Source organism: Balaenoptera acutorostrata, chromosome 1 (genome assembly GCF_949987535.1).
Source record: "Balaenoptera acutorostrata chromosome 1, mBalAcu1.1, whole genome shotgun sequence".
NCBI lineage: Eukaryota > Metazoa > Chordata > Mammalia > Artiodactyla > Balaenopteridae > Balaenoptera > Balaenoptera acutorostrata.
Genome location: NC_080064.1, coordinates 143,435,856 through 143,456,385, shown reverse-complemented (window position 1 = coordinate 143,456,385; position 20,530 = coordinate 143,435,856). Strand labels below are relative to the sequence as shown.

The 20,530-nt window shown below is 38.7% G+C and overlaps 1 protein-coding gene across 2 annotated transcripts in view; it reads right to left on the bottom strand.

Annotated features, from left to right (window-relative positions):
* Nucleotides 1-4,042: 4,042 nt before the first annotated feature.
* DHX9 (DExH-box helicase 9) overlaps nucleotides 4,043-20,530 on the bottom strand; it is a 54,190-nt gene continuing 37,702 nt past the window's right edge. For both annotated transcript variants that reach the window (XM_007175193.3, XM_007175195.3), the window contains 14 exons: nucleotides 19,678-19,834; nucleotides 17,476-17,576; nucleotides 15,586-15,799; nucleotides 15,305-15,399; nucleotides 14,932-15,005; nucleotides 13,566-13,718; nucleotides 11,031-11,191; nucleotides 10,093-10,204; nucleotides 9,339-9,500; nucleotides 9,098-9,225; nucleotides 7,038-7,267; nucleotides 6,746-6,861; nucleotides 5,809-6,009; nucleotides 4,043-4,665 (listed from right to left, as the gene is read on the bottom strand). In XM_007175193.3, the coding sequence (XP_007175255.2) occupies nucleotides 4,356-4,665; nucleotides 5,809-6,009; nucleotides 6,746-6,861; nucleotides 7,038-7,267; nucleotides 9,098-9,225; nucleotides 9,339-9,500; nucleotides 10,093-10,204; nucleotides 11,031-11,191; nucleotides 13,566-13,718; nucleotides 14,932-15,005; nucleotides 15,305-15,399; nucleotides 15,586-15,799; nucleotides 17,476-17,576; nucleotides 19,678-19,834 (2,214 nt within the window). In that variant the 3' untranslated portion in view covers nucleotides 4,043-4,355. The remainder of the gene's footprint in view (nucleotides 4,666-5,808; nucleotides 6,010-6,745; nucleotides 6,862-7,037; nucleotides 7,268-9,097; nucleotides 9,226-9,338; nucleotides 9,501-10,092; nucleotides 10,205-11,030; nucleotides 11,192-13,565; nucleotides 13,719-14,931; nucleotides 15,006-15,304; nucleotides 15,400-15,585; nucleotides 15,800-17,475; nucleotides 17,577-19,677; nucleotides 19,835-20,530) is intronic.

The window sequence follows — 20,530 nt, the reverse complement described above, 5'->3', positions numbered from 1 at the left end:
ACTGATAAATGCTCCACTGATGGGCCATTCCCCTCTCTTTCCCTTCTCCTTGGGCCTAACCTATTCTCTGAAACACAATATTGAAATGAGGGCAATTAATAAGCCTAAAATGGCCTGCCTCTAAGTGTTCAAGTGAAAGGAAGAGTCACATGTCTCACTTTAAATCAAAAGCTAGAAATGATTAAGCTTAGTGAATAAGGCATGTCAAAAACCAAAAGAGGCTGAAAGCTAGGCCTCCAGCGCCAGTTAGCCAAGTTGTGAATGTAAAGTTCTTTTCTAAAATAAATTACTTAACATATGAGTGTATTCAATGGGAGGGCTTTTTCTTTTTAATTTTTAAAATTAATTTTTGGCTGCGTTGGGTCTTCGTTGCTGCGCACGGGCTTTCTTCAGTTGCGGCGAGCGGGGGCTACTGTTCGTTGCAGTGCGTGGGCTTCTCATTGCAGTGGCTTCTCTTGTTGTAGAGCACGGGCTCTAGGCTCATGGGCTTCAGTAGTTGTGGCTCGAGGGCTCTAGAGCGCAGGCTCAGTAGTTGTGGCGCACGAGCTTAGTTGCTCCGCAGCATGTGGGATCTTCCTGGACCAGGGCTCGAATCCATGTCCCCTGCATTGGCAGGCGGATTCTTAACCACTGCGCCACCAGGGAAGCCCCAAGATAAAGTTCTTGAAGGAAATTAAAAGTGCTACTCCAATGAATGCATGAAACAGTCTCACTGCTAAGGAGAGTTTACTGGTCTTGATAGAAGATCAAAGCAGCCACATTCCCTCAAACCAAAGCCTAATCAACAGCAAGGCTCTAACTCTCTTCAATTCTACGAAGATTGAGAGAGGTGAGAAAGCTAAAGAAAAGTTTGAATCTAGCAGAGGTTGGTTCATGAGGTTTAAGAAAAGTAGCTGTCTCTGTAAGAGTGCAAGGTGAAGCAGCAACTGCTGACATAGAAGCTGCAGCAAGTTATCCAGAAGTCTAGCTAAGATAATGAGGGTGGCTACGCTGAACAAGACTTTCAATGTAGACAGAACAGCCTTATGTTGGAGGAAGATGCTAGAGGAGGAGCCAATGCCTGGCTTCAAAGCTTCAAAGGACTAACTCTCTTATTAGGGGATAATGCAGTTGAAGACAATGCTCATCTACTATTCTGCAAATCCAAGGGCCCTTAACAATTATGCTAAATCTACTTTGCCTGTGCTCTAAAAACAGAACAAAGCCTGGGTGATAGCACATCTGTTTACAATGGTCTACTGAATGTTTTGAGACCTACTGCTCAGAAAAAGATTCCTTTCAAAATACTACTGCTCACTGACAATGGACCTGGGGACCCAAGATCTCTGATGGAGATGTGCAAAAAGTTAATATTGTTTTCATGTCTGCTAACACAACATCCAGTCTCCAGACCACAGATCAAGGAGTAATTTCAACAAGTCTTACAGATAGTGATTCCTCTGACGGATCTGGGCAAAATAAGTTGGTATCCTTCTGGAAAGGATTCACCAATCTAGACACCATTAAGAACATTTGTGGGGCTTACCTGGTGGCGCGGTGGTTAAGAGTCCGCCTGCCAATGCAGGGGACGTGGGTTCAAGCCCTGGTCCGGTAAGATCCCACATGCCACGGAGCAACTAAGCTCGTGCGCCACAACTACTGAGCCTGCGCTCTAGAGCCCACGAGCCACAACTACTGAAGCCCGTGAGCCTAGAGCCTGTGCTCCGCAACAAAGAGAAGCCAACTGCAATGAGAAGCCCGCACACCGCAACAAAGAGTGGCCCCCGCTCACCGCAACTGGAGAAAGCCCGTGTACAGCAACAAAGACCCAATGCAGCCAAAAAAATAAATAAATAAATTGATATATATAAAAAAACATTTGTGATTCATGGGAAGAGGCCAAAATATCAACACTAACAAGAGTTTGGAAGAAGTTCATTCCAACCCTCATGGATGACTTTGAAGGGTTCAAGACTTCAGTGGAGGAAGTAACTGCAGCTGTGGTGAAAACAGCACGAAAACTAGAAGTGGAGCCTGAAGGTGTGACTGGATTGCTGCGATATCATGATAAAACTTGAACAGAGGAGGAGCTCCTTCTTATGGATGAGCAAAGAAAGTGGCTTCTTAAGATGGAATTTACTCCTGGTTGGTGAAGATGCTGTGAAGATTGTTGAAATGACAACAAAATATTATATATATGAGTCAACTGCTTTCAGACATTGGACAACAGGCAATGTAGAACTGTGATCCCCAAAATAAGGGAAAAAATTAGATGAGCCTAAGACCAGCCTGACTTTGTGTGGAGGCACTCTGGATCATGACAGAGCGAGAAAGGAACAAGCAGAGAAGAGCAGTCTCAATGAGTTAAAAGACAGACACTGGAGTTTGAGGAGGGTAGTTAAAATTTGTGGGGCAGAATATAGGACACAGGTGCAGAGAGAAGAGTTCTAGAAACCTGCATAGCAACTGCCTTAGGTTTCTTCCTAAATTCTGAGGTAGAATTTAGAATTTTCTGAGTTTAAACTATGCCTCCCTGAGTGGTTCTTTCAAGCTTCAGAGAATGTAATTTGATACCTCTTCTGGCCATTTTTGATTTCCCATTTCTAGTTGAAGAAGTTGGAGGAATACGTTATCAGTCAGGTGAGGCATTACTAAATTTATACGTTTTATGGAGTTTTCACAACATGTGCAAAGGACACAAGAAAGCCATTGATAGAGGCTGGAAATTCGGTGTGGCTACTGAATGGAACTGAGTGTAGGGTAGGAGTGAGGGGATAAGAAGGGAGCTTAGCCTTTACCCCAAAGGCAATAGGAACCACTGGCTTAAGCAAAGAGGGGCGTGGTGGTGACCTTAGATTTGTATGGGAATGTTAATCTAACTGCAGTGTGGAGAATGGACTGTAGACAGGCAGGACTAAACAAGCAGGAAGATCAGTTAAGAGGCTGCATCAGTGTACATCCAAGTTAATGACAGCCTGAATAGAACACAGGCAGCTCGTTTAGAATAGCACAACTGGAAGGTGTTCTGGAAGAAGAATTGACTAGATGTGGTGATATTTATGGCTTTGGCTGAAACTCCTATCTGTGTTTAAACAAACAAACAAAAACCAGTTGAACAGTGAACAGAGTATATACAGCATAGGATGAGTTAGGGGGTTTTCTTCAGTTTGTATAGTACTTAAGTTTTTTTATTTCTGGACAGAAATGTATGTCCAGTAAGTAGTTGTTTACATAGGTCTGATGCTCAGAAAGAAAATCTCAGCTGGAGATATAGATTTGAGAGTCTGTAAACTGGACTAATCAGCTTATCAACAGTAACTGCTAAAGGTGATCTAAAGAACATACGTATAATGAGAAGAGGATTTTGAAAAGGACATTAACACAAAATATAAGTTGCCCAAGATCATTCACGTGTCAGCAGTATTAAGATATGAGCTCAGTCCCGTCTCATCCAAAAACTTTGTAATCTCTACTATACTGTGCTATTTCTGAAATTAGAAATGTGAAAATTCATTGGAAACTATGAAGTGTTATAAGCGTATAAACATCTCCACTAAAATAAACCAGCTTAACAAATATCCTTTGAAATACATGTTAATGTAGAGTTACTTGTCAAATATCTAAACTTTATGCATTGGTGAAGCTTCTTTGCCTAAATATAATCTTTATTCAAGGGTTACGTAGATTAATTTTTAATTTTGATTAAAATTTTAAAATAATTTTTACACTGGAAACTAACTTAAGAAAAGAGAATGCTGACCTTGGTCTTAGATTTTTCAAAGACAAAGCTTGGGAAAAAGTAAAAACGTTCAGCCTTAGGTCAAAAGTTTTATTCAGATACAGAGGCCCATGTCAATTGTGTACTGGCCAGTATTTACTGCAAGAATAACAACTGCAGTTCAAGGCTATTTATTCTAACTACTGTAAGTAATAACCATCAATTGGTATACTTGTGAAACAAAGTACAGTTTTTCCTCTAATGTTTAAAACTAACAGATGTAATTAAGTGCCATTGTAAAATTTTTCTAATGTGTAAGATCAACAATTAACTACACAGCCAGTATTCAATGTAATACTTTATTTCTATTGTATTAAACTAAAATCAAGAAAATATCAAGTTCATTTTAAAGGCAAATCTTTACTCCTTAAAGAAAAAATACAAACTGTAGTACTTTTATAATAGAGCATGATATTTTACATAATATAAACAAAATCACTAATATACCTAATATGTTTAGTTTCCTTAAACTACAACAAACCACAGAATGGGTGGAATGGGTTTACTTACTGGCAGCACATAAACAACTAGGGAAAAGGGGTAGCATGCATTTTTTTTTTTTTACCTGTCTATGCACAGGCACTGACATAAGCAAGCTTTAATAGCCACCACCTCCTCTTCCTTGTCCAAAGTAGCCACTCCCATAGCCCCCTCTGCCACCTCCTCGCTGGAATCCCCCAGATCCTCTGTAGCCTCCTCCACTAGACCCTCTGTAGTCACCTCCATAGCCACCTCGGGAACCCCCTCTATAGCCTCCCCAGTAGGAGCTGGAGCCGCCACCATAGCCACTGCCACCGTAGCTTCCACTACCCCCGTAGCCTCCACCACCATAACTTGAACCTCCCCTTCTATATCCACTTCCATTGTCATATCGAGCCATCTTGGGAGGACGTGGACCATCTCCATACCTAGCAAAAGCACAAAACCACCACTTTAGCAAAGCATCCTTAGTACTTCTCAACTAGTCACAAAATATAAACATTTAGTCACATTCGAAAATTTAATGCATAAAGGGAACGAAGCCAAATGCACAAATACTGAATACATCATAGACAGATTAAATATTAAAATGAGTTAGTATCAGAAAAGCACTTAACACAGTGTGGCACACCCTAAGTACTACGTTTCATTAGTTTAAAGAAGTCGTTAACTCAGTTATAGGCAAAATGGGAAGCCAGAATCCACAAAGCACACAGCACTTCTATACATTAAGATAACAGTTTATAACCAAATGCAGTAAGCGAATCTTGATGGGAGATTAAAGAATATTTTTGAGTGACTAAAAAAAATTTTAATAATTGTATATTAGATAGTGTTATTGTAACACATTTTTGGGGTGTGAACTAGTATTGTTTATGCTATGTTCTCAAAAGATACATGAAGCATACTGATGTAAAATGCAACTTAATCACCACAAACGATTAAGCAAAAGAAGTGTGTAATATTTATATGAAAGCAAGTGTCACAAAATGCTGACAGTCAGTGAAACCTAAGAGACTATATGGGAGTTCACTGTTCTGCATTTTCTGCAGGCATCAAGTATTTCCAAAGAAAAAGCTGTGGGCAAAGAAACTTTTTGAAGGTGAAAAAAACTGAAGCAGATAAAACATTTTAAGAATTAAGAGGAACTACATACTTCTTTACTTTTAGATACCCATGTTCCTGTACTTCCCTAAGATAAACCCGGATGCTTTTCACCTAAGAACGAATTTAGCACCTCATCATTTTTTCTTTGGAGACGGCAAGGCAGTACTGTGGGAAGAGGACTGTCTGGGGTCTCTCACTTTCCTGTCATGTGACCTATCCTGGACTCTATATGTACTTTTAAGATCTCTTTCTATCTCTAGCACGCACTGGTGTAATAGATCATTAACACAAAAGTAACACCCTTTTTTCTCAGTGTGCTAACCAGAACTAGACTTCATATTCAGCATTTGTCTAGAACTGTAACTTAAATAACAAGGCCTCTATTAACTAACTGTGGAAATTTTAGGCCAGTATAAGATTACTGTACTCTGCTTAGTTCAAAGAGAAGTTACTGTGGTACTCACCGTGTACTGCCAATCATAAGGTTGATACCAGCAGCTGAGGGCCTAGAGATTTGGCGGATTGTGTTTAGCATATGTTCATTAACGGGGTCCAACTGGCTGATGATATCAGGCTGCTGGGTTACTTCAACAACCAGAGCCTCCATGGCTGCCCGGAGAGCAGTGATACAGGCAGCAGCTTCATGAGATATTTGCAGTCTGATCCTAAAATAGAGAAAAATGACTAAAAATGAGAGGTGGTACACACAGAAAAAGACTATTATCTTTCAATTTCACACATGGCAAGTGACGGGACAAATTTAACTTCTTTCCAAGTACCAATACTTTCAACTAATGTAATGGCCCCAGAATTAGGCAAACACAGGTAGGAAGAATAATCATCTAAGGTAACTTCTTGAAATTCACTGCTAGCTATTGGCAGGAGTTGTGAACCACAAAGTCTATCGAGCAAAATACTCTTAACAATACAGATCACTCAGCCTCCAACAAAAGAATGAAATAAGACACTAAGATTGTTAGTTTTGCAAGTTTTCAAGAATATGACTGAGCCTACTAACCATTCATTAAAAATTCTATCAATTTCTGCCAAGTGCTTACTATCCACTCACCACTAGTCTCTAAGTACTATAAAGTATACAGAAAAAAGAGGTGCCCAAGCTCCAATTAGACTCTAATTCCTTAGTGTAGTATTCATGGTAGTGGATGCAGCTCCAATGCCTAATGCATCTGCTTCTGCTGGTATAATCAATTTAAGACTTTACTACCAACTATGAACCATACTCCTAAGATATACTACTCGCCAAGAAAAGACAGTGTTATACAGCATCTCGTTTGTGCCATCAAATTTTGCCATGTTTCACAAATTAAGTTAGATTAACAGCTGAATCCCATTACATTTCAATTTAAGAATTCAGTTGAGTTCACATATGAAAATCCATACCAGTCATCTACCAGCACAATCTGTCCATCAGATTGGACTTTCTTGGAGGCAAAGAGAAGCAGCTGCAAGGGGGTGACTAAGGTCATGCCTTTAGCAGAGATGGCCCGGGTTCGAATCTGAAGACAGAGAAAGAGGCAAGAAGAAATAGTTGACATTCCAACTGTCAATCAACTACCATATAATGATAATGAACTATGCTTTGACAATTAAAACTCATGTTCCCACTGCACATTAATAAGTAAAGATAATTTGGATTTTAAATGTAAACTTTTCTAAACTAATCTTTTCTTACCTTTTCACCAAAAACAAAGAAGGGAGATGGGTACTTCATGTCTTGGCTGCTAAAAGGACAATTAACAGATGACTTGTGGATAAGCGCATTACGCCCTTCAGTGGTGAGAATCTTTCTCTTTTCCTTATGATAGCACACATTGGGGTACACGCCAAAGGCCAGGAGAGAGATAACAACATCCAGATTATTGTCTGGTCCAGTGTTAGTAAACACTTGTGTCAATAAACACTCTGTTAAGAGGAAGGAGATTAAAAAAAAAAAAAAATCAGGTATCTGGTTAATCCTCACATTGCATGTAAAGTATTTACCGGAATTACATGACAATTAGAAGAATTAACTCCTCCTCCACCCTCCTTTTTCAAATAACCTGTCTAACTTCCTCTCTTCTCAGAACTCTTGCACTCAGATTAAGTGCAAGGAGAAATTCTGCTGAGTAGCCACAATAAGAAAATTAAAATGTCTATATTCTCATACAGACTCAACAAAATATAAGCTTGGAGTAAGTATTTTAAAAAATCGCCCAAAAACCATCTACTCTCAGTATAAGAGCTAGACTGATATGACCACAGTGTTCCATATGCTGTTTTTAAAAAGCTGTTCCTTCTACAGAAGATGGAATGACAACTTAAGAGGAACCCACTAGAAGGTGGCGGATGTCTTCACCCAAACTATGCTTTAGGCACATGGAAAGTATGACGGTAAGAGAGCGGATATACTTTGTTCTAAAAAACCTGAATCCTAGTCTTATAAACTTCCTAATTGAGTCTGGACACGTAACTTAAGCTTCTGTGTCAGTTTCCTCATCTATAAAATGGGGTAGTAATATGTGCATCTCAGGACTGTTGTGAAGAGTCTATCACACAAAAATGTTTTTCTCTTTTCCTTTGATTTTGATTAAAAAGCTACGAATTGGGAAATCCCTGGTGGCGCAGCAGTTAAGAATCCGCCTGCCAATGCAGGGGACACGGGTTCGAGCCCTGATCCAGGAAGATCGCACATGCCACGGAGCAACTAAACCTGTGCGCCACAACTACTGAGCCTGCGCTCTAGAGCCTGCGAGCCACAACTACTGAAGCCTGTGCGCCTAGAGCCTGTGCTCCGCAACAAGAGAAGCCACCGCAATGAGAAGCCCACACGCTGCAAAGAAGAGTAGCCCCCACTCGCCACAGCTAGAGAAAGCCTGCGTGCAGCAACGAAGACCCAAAACAGCCAAAATAAATAAATTAAAAAAAAATAAAAATAAAAATTTAGTCAGTTTACAACAGAAGAGAATTACTTTAGTTATCTAGATACTGCCCAACTACCTTCTGTCTCTCAACTAAACAGCTCTTTCTGGTTATGTGTTCCAATTTTCAATGTTTCAGGAAATAACTCTGTCTCTTAATCTAATTGGAGAAAAGTACAATAGTTCAAATTCACACAAGAAATGAACAGCTGGATTACTATTCCTATATCAGATATCAAAGTCCTCTGTAATTGTCCACTAAAACCTTATTTAAAGCCAATTAAAATTTAACACGGTAGAGTTTACTTTATATCTAAAACTGAACAGATGGGCAAATTAATAAATCACTTCACAAACCACTACTTGAGGTATTTCAACAAACTGTTCATTCAAAAGATGCTAAAAGCTAGACCTGTGTTCTTCACAAGTGGATGGATTTAAAAAATCCTCCCATCTAAAAGAGTGGGTATGTGTATAACTGATTCACTCTGCTGTACAGCAGAAACTAACACAACATTGTAAATCACCTATACTCCAATAAAAATTAGTAAAAACAAAAACAAAAAATCCTCCCAAAGTAGCACAATTCTCAAAAGGTCTATTAATCATCTCTGTACTAAATTACAATTTGAACATTATAACCTTTTGCATCCTGTAAAAGACTGAATTAATGTGAAAAACTGATTATCACCAGAGTTCAAAGAACTAAGAAATAGCCAGGAACATAGAAAAAGCAAAGGGTCTAATGTTTGAAGCTAAAATATACTGCACTGTCAATGTGCATGTATTACATTAAGGTTACTTCAGATATGTCTTAAGAATGTGAGAATCTTACCTTCTGGAAATCCAGAATTAATCAGAATCTCTTTGAGCTGAACTTTGGCTTCCCAGGTCATTCTAAGTGTAGCCATATTGAGTCTTTTGTGCTCACAAAAACGTATCTCTGCTTCTTCTCCACCCATTCTAAAACAAATAGGTTGTTAAGAGTCATTCCCAAAGCCTAAAGAACTAGATACAGATTACAAACTAGAGACAGTTCACCAGAATCTTGTAACTCTCCTCTTTCAAGCCCATACCTAGCATCATCCCAAGCTTGGAATACTGATAAAAGGGCCACATGATCAGAAAATCTGTTTCCAGCAAAATTTCGATGGATATAACCCAGTCGCTTTCCTTCACTGATGAAAGGCTCCGGAAAGCAGGTGGCAGCAGAGATGGTACAAACAGCATCTCCCACACTGAAACAGAAAGGAAAATTCAGTCTAGATCACATTCTTGTTCCAGCAACTTGGGCAGTACTGTCAACTGTGGGTCAGTCTTTATTGGCTATGATATTGTTTTAATAGCACTGAAACGGGCTGAACAAAAAAAATTTTACAGCTGCTCTCCAGAGGCAAAAAGGGGAAAAAAAAATGAGTTCTGATATTAATGGAAGCATATTTACCATAAACTGACCAAGTATTATATTTTTCCTTTCCCATTCTCCCTCATCTTACAAAATCTCTTAATCTTCAAAACCTTCTAATAACATATACCTGTTTTCCTCATCTTTCTCTTTCAAGGAAAACTACTTAACCTACTTAACTGCACTTCTCTTTTGAGAAGTCTGTATACTCTTTCCCCCAGAAAGTTGGGCCCAGGTGTCCATCCACTGGAACTGTTTGTTCTTCTCATTTCACACTTTTCTCAGTATCTAAAGTATGCCACTTCTCTACTGAAGAATATTTAGTTTTTTCTTCTATTCGAGCCCATCCTGTTTTTATTGGGAGGGGGATAAAATTCTAAAACTGTTTTACCATTTAACTATCAGCAATAAAACAAAGCACTTACTAGAAAATACACCCCATTATCATCATTTTGCCAAGACGAGGCTCAATGGGGAGTTTAGCCAGGATTCGTCCCAGAGGAGTCAACTCATCATTGGTATCTAATGCATCAAGCTCTGTGGGGAGATATTTCTTCGTTAGCAGAAACAGTAATGAACACCCCTTTAACCTAGGCAAAGATGAAACATTTGTTTATAGATTAAGGTTCAGATACTGCACTTAAGTTTTCCTCATCTGTCAAGTCAACTGCCAGCACCATGCCCATAGCCAACAATTCTCTTCACTCAAAAACAGAACAAAACCAAATTCTAGAGCACCTAACATGAAGAAGGTACTAGAATTAGGCCCTGTAGGCTGTAAAGCTGAGTACAGTCCATGAGAAGTCTATAAATACAGTAATAACTGTAATAGCAGCATAAACAGCTACATGCTCTAACAAGTCTGACAGCATCCGTTGATAATTTCTAGAAAGAAATGAAATCTGGAGAATAAAAGTCTGAAGTTCACACAGCAGGTGAGCACGAGATTCAAAATTCAAATTCAGATCCCCCTGGACTCCAACGCCCTTATTTTTTTCCACTATACTACACTGCCTCTGTAAATGTGATAAGAAAATGCAAATAGATGTTCTATGAAATGTACATGAAACACTGTGGGTATCATGAATAATTCACGTTCCAATCGTTAACCACTGGTTAAGAGAGAACGTGTGCCTTTTCTCCATTTTTTCCCCCAAATAAGACTCACATCATCCCTTTCTTACCTTACGTTGCTCATTTTATACACTGACCACACTAAGTACAATTAAGCAACACTGGAAGCTTTGCTGTCACAGCCCTGTGGACTAGATCCTCTTCTTGACTCATCTGTTAAGTGTTACTTGCCAGGACAAGACAGATGGTATAACTAGCATGTGTTAGGCAGGTCTGTATTTGTAGGTACCTCTAAGTGTGTGCTCTGCTTCAATCACAGCATCCAAAGGCGGAGGTTCAATTGCCTTGGCCAGGAATTGGCCAATTCCTCCCAGACGCAGAAGTTTTATGCTCAAAGCAATTTCATGCAATGGTGTTCGGAACATCTCTGGGGTCATGTGGGTTTCGAGTCTAAGAGAAAATAAGCATAAAATAACCATCTTCTCTTGTGTACACACACGTTTATTTAACAAAAAACGTCGCAGAGAGATAATCAGGAATATATAGAGCTGCCCTTCCCTCATCCTTTTACAATTACAAAAGAACGTTTTATATTTACTACAAAGACTCTCTGGACAAGACCTTCTTAAGTGGTTGAGTAGTGGCTTACGACTTTACCCTTATAGCTTGAAGGCATTTTCAGCTGAGTGAAGGAGGATGAAAAATTATCCCAAATCTCTAATGTTATTACCCCCACCCATGGCTTCTTCAGGTCTGGCTGCTGACAAACATGGGTTAAAAATGGTAGCAAGACCTTCTGTGGGAGATGCAGGCTAATACTAATATTTCCCTGCCACCTCTTCCCCCACTTCCTGGTCTGTATAAATTTAGTGCCACTGGAAAGGATCTTACAGATTATCTAACCCTTTAAAATTTTAGTAATAAAAACTATTAATATAAATCAATATTAACAATAATAATAATAGTTAACATTTACTGAGAGTTTACTATGTGCCAAGTATTGTTCTCAGTATTTTCCATTACTGACTCACTTAATTCGCAAACAAATCCTATGGGATTAGTATTGCATTACCTTCTTTTTTCAACTGAGGAAAGAGACACAGAAAGGTTAAGTAACTCAATTTCATTTTGTAGAATGGGGAAACAAAGGCCTAAAGAGTGTAAATGTTGGGCTTCCCTGGTGGCGCAGTGGTTGGGAGTCTGCCTGCTAGTGCAGGGGACACGGGTTCGAGCCCTGGTCTGGGAAGATCCCACATGCTGTGGAGCAACTAGGCCCGTGAGCCACAACTACTGAGCCTGCGCATCTGGAGCCTGTGCTCCGCAACAAGAGAGGCCACGATAGTGAGGGGCCCGCGCACCGCGATGAAGAGTGGTCCCCACTTGCCACAACTAGAGAAAGCCCTCGCACAGAAACGAAGACCCAACACAGCAATCAATCAATAAATAAATCTTTAAAAAAAAAAAAAAGAGTGTAAATGTTTAAGATTATGTGATACATTAGGCACAAATAGTATTAAAATCCAGGTCTCTACATTTCCAATTCAGGCTTATTCTATATAAACTACTTATAATGAAGACTCATAGCAACCATTTAGAGGTGAATTCCAACACTGCTGGTAAGACCTAGATCAGCTTTAATCAGGTTTACATAGATGCATATAGCATATCTATTCCTCATCCTACAGAGAAAAGAACAAAAATCCCTTACAGATCTATTCATGCTGTTAATTAATTAGGAGCTGGTTTTACTCTAAAATGTTAGAGTATAGTACTTGTTTATTCAGGTCAAGGGACAAGCCAACCTTTAAAAAGAAATAAGTGTCTTCCAAATGTTGCAGCCAGTCTCCTGCATTAACTTCTGATGCTCAAATAAACCAACATTTGTAATTACTAGGGAGCCATATGTTACCAGTATAAAAGCAAATCAAAGCTTTGACCTTTCTTCAGTGTGCTATATACATCTGGTCACCTAAATTAGTCTGTCCCACAATCCTTCATTGTGGTACACACACACAAACACACCTCCTAACTCCACCTTTATTATCAACTGGTTAAAGCTAATGTACACCACACTGATTTCCAGAAACATACAACTAAATACATATAACTTAAGTCTGTAATTCAGAGAGAGAAGTATTTTTTATTTTTTAAATTGGGGGGTGAGTGGGAGGCAAGGAATAATGACTTTATTTGGAAAGCTAGCAAACCGAGAAGATGGTGAGCTAGCACCCCAGAGAAGTATTTTTTAAACCAATTGGTCTCATCCACATTCTCCAAAAGGATCTGTGGTATAAACGGAAATGGCCAAGGTATTAACAGACTTGGATTTCAGTCCTGGAGAAGTCAGCTAAGCTTCTTAAGCTTTGGTTTCCTTACCTAAATAATGCCCTCTGTTTCTCAGGCACATAAGGAGGATCATATGACAGAGGTGATGTGCTAATGGGGGTGGAGGTGGGGGAGGGTGTCTATAAATACAAAAGTATTGTTATTTTAACGTTATTTTTCAGAAACGTTAACCATTCCATAAATATCAGTAATCCCAAAGTGATAAAGATGTGTGGTATAGAAAACATATGTTATGCTTTTAAAAGATTATTAGTAAATAGTTAATCGGTATCAAACATGCCACCATTGATAATTTCTGATTTCATCCTTACCACAATCTCACTATCTAAGCTAAGTTTCCTCCAATTAACTGGAAGCACTTACGTTCTGAGTTCATTAAGTTTATGTCAGGGCAGAGAGGTGTGGGGAGGGGGGTGTGTGTGTGTGTAAAAGGCTAAAAAAAACCCAACTTCATTCTTTACTCAAGAATTGGTCTTACCTCTCAAAACGAGCTCGGCTACAGAGGTGAAAGCAGAATCCAGGCCGTACGCGGCCAGCTCGTCCTTTCCGCTGCTCGAGGTTTGTTTTGGATGCCCAGACTGTAGCGTAATTGGTCATATTGTTGTGAGCAGTGAACAGCTTCACTTTTTGCCTGAATAGGAAAGAGTGGTTAATTCTAAAACTCACGTGTACTATCAATACATAACTGTTACATTTCCACTAAGTGGCAGACGCTTTCCAGTCATGCCTACTTGTGATGTCTGTTTGTAAACAGCACCGATAAGAATTTGACTGTGCACTCTTTAGGCTGCCAACCTGCTAGGAGGCAATATAATATACATGTGCCACTTGCCAGATGGATGATCTTGGCCAAGTTACTAATCTTTCTGTGCCTCATTTTCCTCATCTGAAAATGAGTATAATACTATCACCTACCTTGTAGTGTTTTTATTTATAAACATTATGTGAATTAATGAACGTATAGCACTTAAACAGGATCTGGCACGTGCAGGTAAGTGAGTGATAATTATTCAAAGCCAACTCTATTCCGAAGTTTAGTTTAACTTTTAGGCAATCTATGATCTAAAGGCTATGTGCTAAACTGGAACATGTGGCACTTCTGAAGACCTCACCAAGTGGTGTTGGCATGGTCCTCTTGAACCCCTAAGCAACCTCAGAATTTGTCAATGTTACACTAGGCAGCTGGCACTAAATGACTGGGACTGGCACAAAAGAGGGGCATGCTATTCACCATTCCCTAAAGTGGGCATTGGCAAATCTTCTTCAACTGCCAGGAAAGGCTTAGGGACTACAGAGAAGACATGGGGCACAAACTGGCTAGACAGAACAAAGTTTCGACGTTTCTGTCCTCTCTGTGTATCAATTAGCGTGTAATTACTTTACCTATACACAATGCCTCCCTGTGTATTTCCCAGGGTATCTCATACCAAATATGAAGTCTTAATTCTTAAGTAGTGTCCTACAAATAGGACACTTCTCATGAGCTAAATATTGGACATCTTTATACACCAAAGAGCATGCCATTGTATGGCAGTGGTCAATGGAAACACCCAACGGGAAATGAGCAGAACACCAGCAGACAAGAATAAGTGGGAAGCAGTCAGTAGTGTTAAGCTTCGTCACTTTCTACCATAACTGATATGATGATCAACACCAAGAATCATTAATTACACTATAACTCAGTACATACAGATGCAGCACAGTAATTCTGACGGTAAGAGAACACAAGAGTTTTAAAAATTTAAAAATAAGGTGTTTTTGATTCTGTTAATTGATTCTAGACACTACATGGAGTATTCTAAAGATTTACTGTATTCAAGGCAATGGGTTCCTTGGGAACTTACTTGCAGGAGTCAATGACATAAACAACATCATTTATGGTAATGCTTGTCTCAGCAATATTTGTGGACAAAATAACCTGTGAAGAAATGGTATTAAGAAAAATTACACTTCAGAAAATATTTTCCTATTACGTACTTAAAAGGAATGATCTGCTTATGTAACAAATGACAACAGAATTACAGAAATCTTCAAATAAATCACTCATTCACTGACTGGATAATTGAAAAACGTACTAAGCTCATGAAGAAAGGACCCCTTTTTTCTTCTTCAATTCAGATGGATTACAATTTTTTTGGATAGCTCTTTGAAGGTCTGTAATAGTTGTCTAATATCTTCGTTAATTCCAACCCCGTAACTGTAATGTTTACTACTTACCTTGGTTACTCCACCTGGTACTGGATCAAATACTTTGCGCTGTTCCTCTCGAGGAATCTGAGAATGCAGAGGTAGAATCTGATACCTATGGCTTCCTATAAAAATATGGAAAAGTTAAGGTCTAAAAATAGGAGTCGAGTTTAAAACTTTTCTACATTATGCATATTTTTAATCAAAAATTGATACAACACTAAATTTTATTTTCATATATTGGCTAGGGTGCAAGCAAAATCATTCATTTTTCACTCTCAAATAGTTGAGAATTCAAAAAAGACTCATACCAAAATGTGGATTCATTTCCAAATGCTTCTGCATAGTATAAATCAAATTCCAGCCAGGCAGAAAAACCAACACAGCTCCAGGAACATTAAGGGTCTCGATGTACTTAAGTAGAGCCTCGATGAGTTCAAAAGGAGTTTCTTTCTCATTCAGTTGAGCCATGCTCACCTTTGTTTCTGGACCATATTCATCACCACAGATCAGGTTGCAATTTGCCTGCAAAAAACAGGGAGACATATTTTGGACTGTCTCAATTAGTACAGCTCATGAGTTAAGTCTCCTACATTTGTTCTTAATGTTCACATGACACCTAATATCCTTATTGATTCTAGCTGATTAGTCGTATCTGGCATATAGAAGAAATTTAATTTTCAAAAACGTAAAACCACTGCACGTTGACATACTGAATTTTTCTACTGAACAATACTTCCCATAGGATGTGACTAAAATTCAAGCACAAACGTTTAAATTTGACTCTAAAACTTCTAACGGCTCCTTCTACAAAGCTTATTTCTCTCTTATGACTATAAACTCTTGATTTTTCAAAAATATTTTCCTTACTGATTAATAAACTGCTCCTATGATCCTCTCTTTGTATCAATTATCATATAATTATATATACACAATGTCTTCCTGCGTAATTCCCAGGCTCACTCATACCGGAAGACAGGGTATTTGACCACCTTCATCTACATCTGAAATAATCCAAAAAGTCTGCCTGAGAACCAATGATAAACCAAACCTTCAGTAATGAGAAATGAAGTTGTTACAATTGATTTTTTCCCCCCAATAAACTTTGTAATTCATCGGATTTGAGGATATAATTCATAATATAATTCATTTATATCCTCAAATCTGATTAAAAATACCCTTTAAATAAAAAAAAAAAACCCAATCCTAGGTTATGTTTATCATATTCTGCATTGCTGGCTGCCTTGTAACATTCATTCTGTTCATGCTTCCAGATTCAAGATGCATTTTTAAATATCACTGGTCCAACTCTGAAGCACTACGAAATAAGTGTCACTTTTCTTTCCTGTTTCTTAGGAAATCCCTCATCATCCCCCACTTCAATACTCTCTCCATCTGCTAATGTCATTACCATACAGTCTCTGTAACCTAGGACTGTAGCTGCTGTTGCTTAAACTTTATTGTACATATGGGTCACCTGGAGATCTTGTTAAAGTGTGGATTCTGATTTAGGAGATGTGGGGTGGGGCACAAGATTCCACCTCTCTACCAGTTTCCCAGGTGTTGTGGCTCATGGAAAACACTCTGAGCAGCAAGGCCTTACAAAATGGGAGTTATTAATTATCTTACTCCTTCCTCTTTTTTTTTTATAAATTAGATTTTTTTTTTTAAGAGCTCCTGACTTACTTATTTATTTATTTTATTTTTTGGGGCTGTGTTGGGTCTTCGTTTCTGTGCGAGGGCTTTCTCTAGTTGCGGCGAGCGGGGGCCACTCTTCATCGCGGTGCGCAGGCCTCTCACTATCGTGGCCTCTCTTGTTGCGGAGCACAGGCTCCAGATGCGCAGGCTCAGTAGTTGTGGCTCACGGGCCTAGTTGCTCCGTGGAATGTTCCCAGACCAGGGCTCGAACCCATGTCCCCTGCATTGGCAGGCAGATTCCCAACCACTGCGCAACCAGGGAAGCCCCTTCCTCTTTTTTTTTAACCTTTATGCCAGAGATGATTTAACTCATGGTATGAAAAGCGCTTTTCACTGAACATCGAATTCTTTGGAGTGAAATATATCAATTAATTCAAAGATAGACATTACAGTCAATTTTTAGAAGTTTTTTGTAATGCTAACTTATTGCATGTTTTTACTAAAATCATTCCCTGCGATAACAATTTTGCCCACAATGAAAATTCTTCACGAAACTCACTTACATCATCGTCTTCACCACTATCATCATCCTTATCCTTCTTCTTCTTGTCCTTCGGTGGAGGAACAAAGTGGGTCATCTGAATACAGTCTTCCAAAAAATATTCTGCCAGGACAATCCAGTCAGGTAAGTACTATCAACTTGCAGAATGGAGCAGTCTTTAAAACTCATCTTCTAACTCATAATTCAAAACTACCTTCATACCCTTCAATCTGATTCTTCACAACTGCCAAGAAACTTCAGTGTCAATAACCTCTTTTTCCAATCAAACTCAGTGTGTTTCCATCTCTTGGACCTTGGAGGAGGGTGAGGTATCTCTTATATATGTTCCCACAAAGCCAGTCAGGGTATCCGCTATATACAATATTCAATCAAACATTCATGGGATGCATATTGTGCTCTATGCTGTATACTCCCACAGTGTGGGTGTTATATATGGGGAGAAATTACTATCAATACAATAATATACCATAGTCCATCCTTCCTCTATTAGGATGTACAGATAAAAATGGGTTCCTTTTAGTTATTACTCTTAAAAAAGGACTTCAATGCGAAGGTTGGAACATCTACTGATCAATTATGCTCCTGAGGTTCTTTGAAGTGTTCCAGAAGTTTCAGAAGTATCTCATAATCTAAACACTTCCCCTCTATACCCTTAGAGCCCCAAAGTACCATTCTCATCTCATTATATCAAAGGTACACACTATCAACATGACTCATCACTGATGATATTAAACTTGATCAACCTGAGGTAGTGTTTGCCAAGTTAACTCCATCGTAAAGTGACTCGTTTCCCACTTTCCATACTCTACTCTTTGGAAGCAAATCATTAAGCACAGCACACTAAAGTAGTTAAGCATCACTTTTCTGAGGTAAGAGAGAGTATCTACATAATTTTTTTCTAGTTCTTCCATATGACAGCTTTGTCTTTATTACCCACTTATTTATTCAACCACCATATAAATTCATGGGTATCTGTTTTATACTTCAGGTTATAATCCAATACTATGTTTTCTATTTTTTTGTTCCAACTATTCCATTTTTGGCCACTGAGAGCTTTCATGTTGACTCCTATGTCCCTTTGTCCCCTTCACTGTTTTTTTTTTTTTTAAAAGCACTTCCTTACTTTCTGTCACTACAAGATGTTTCAGGCTCATCTTGTATATTCCCTGCCTCAGCTTCAGAATCAGTCATTTCTTCAAGGGCGTCTGGTTCCTTTAACTGGAGAATGGTATTGGAAACATGATCTGGGTGTTGGGCATGATCCTTGCTACTGGGATGTCATTACTTCTAGGCCCGCTCAGCAGACAGAGCTAGGAAATATATCTATGTATGCAAATCCATGGATCCATACACATGTATATTTAGTTTTGTATCTATCCATTTCTATCTAAACACGAGTTCAACTGTAATCCAGTACCACAGGGTTCATTCAAGCCTTCCCTCATACTTACCTGTAACCTCCCACTCCAGCAGTAAACCTGGTTCCCACTGTCTGTCATCCATTTAATTATCTTTTTCAACGCCAGTATGCATGCAAAGCAGCTGCAGGATTATTAACCTGCATCCTCGTGAGATATGAGTGCACTGATTTTTATTTCAGAGCTACCCTCAACTTCTGAATTTCAAGTTAGCATCCTGACATAGCCATTCATTTCATATGTACACTGAAAAACTTTTAGCTTATTTTCATGCCCTCAATTAGACTGTGCTGTAATTAATTTTTAAAACCAAACTATTAGATGACTATTCTAGAAAACGGTGATGACAAAATCTTCTAAACAAACTCTTAACAATCAGAAATATTTGACCTTGAAACACTCACCTTAATCTCATTTCAAAATCTGCCTGCTCTGGCTCTAGGAAAGATTGATTCTCTAGTTAATTTGACCCTGGCTGCTTAAACTTTTAACAGTATTTCCCCATGAACATCTATAGGCATATTAATTAACACTTGACTGTAAAATCTTAAAAGTTAACTTTACCTGTAAGGACAGGAAATTTACTGGATATGCAAACTCCTCAAGTTGTAAATGAAACTCACTACTGCTTGACTAAAACCCCAAGAATGCTATGATGCATTTGATACCCTGATTTGGATTTTATTTTAAATATCCTTTAAACTATTACTCCAATCTCTAGGATTAAGAAAATCCACACACTACAAAAAATGTTCACCCTCCCATCCCACCCCCACGATATTTACCTTGAACTGGGTAAGTCCTCCCATAAACTTCAATGATTGGGCAACTGAAGAAATATTCACAGAACATGCTCGTATCAATAGTAGCAGACATGAGGACAATGCGAACTTCAGGATATGCCTGAACGACATCACGCAACACTACCAAAAGGAAGTCAGTCTATTAAAACACAAACACAAATGGAAAAATAAATGCATTGAAAAGTCCTTGCTCACAAGGTACAGCTAAAAGATTTCTTGTGTTAATAAGCCACAAGATATCAGTGAAATTCAGTTTCTTGGGCAGCTTGTAGAAGTAAGATGAAGGATTACAGTGGGATACGGTAACAGTATTTTTAAGAACAGTTGTAGCCTACTCGTTGTGGGAATTAGAAATGAGCGCTACTAGGGTAGGGGAAGGGAAGGGAAGAGAAAAAAAAAAACATTAACGAGAGGAAATTTTCAGTGAAATTTATATTTTCAGTTGCACAAACTACTAGAGAAAAGGGGAAAGCCATGATGAGCCAAAAATCAGTTTTCCAATCACCTGTAAAGTGAATCTTACAAATGCTGAAAAGGCTATATTTAGTCCATTCAAACAAAATAATGGTCGAGACATTTATTATTTAATAATGTAAAGTTTCCATCAACCCACCAAACAACAACATGAAAGCTAGAACTCTGATAAAACTTTTCTCTGGCTATGGGGTCTTCAAGTCCATCACTCTGCCTCCCCAAACAGAGAAATCCACCATCCTGAATCTTTTATTAGTCCTTTTCATATACCTTTCCTCTGATCTATATGTGTATCTAACTAGACACACATACATATATATGCATGCATACATATATTTTAAAATTTACCTATTCTTAACTT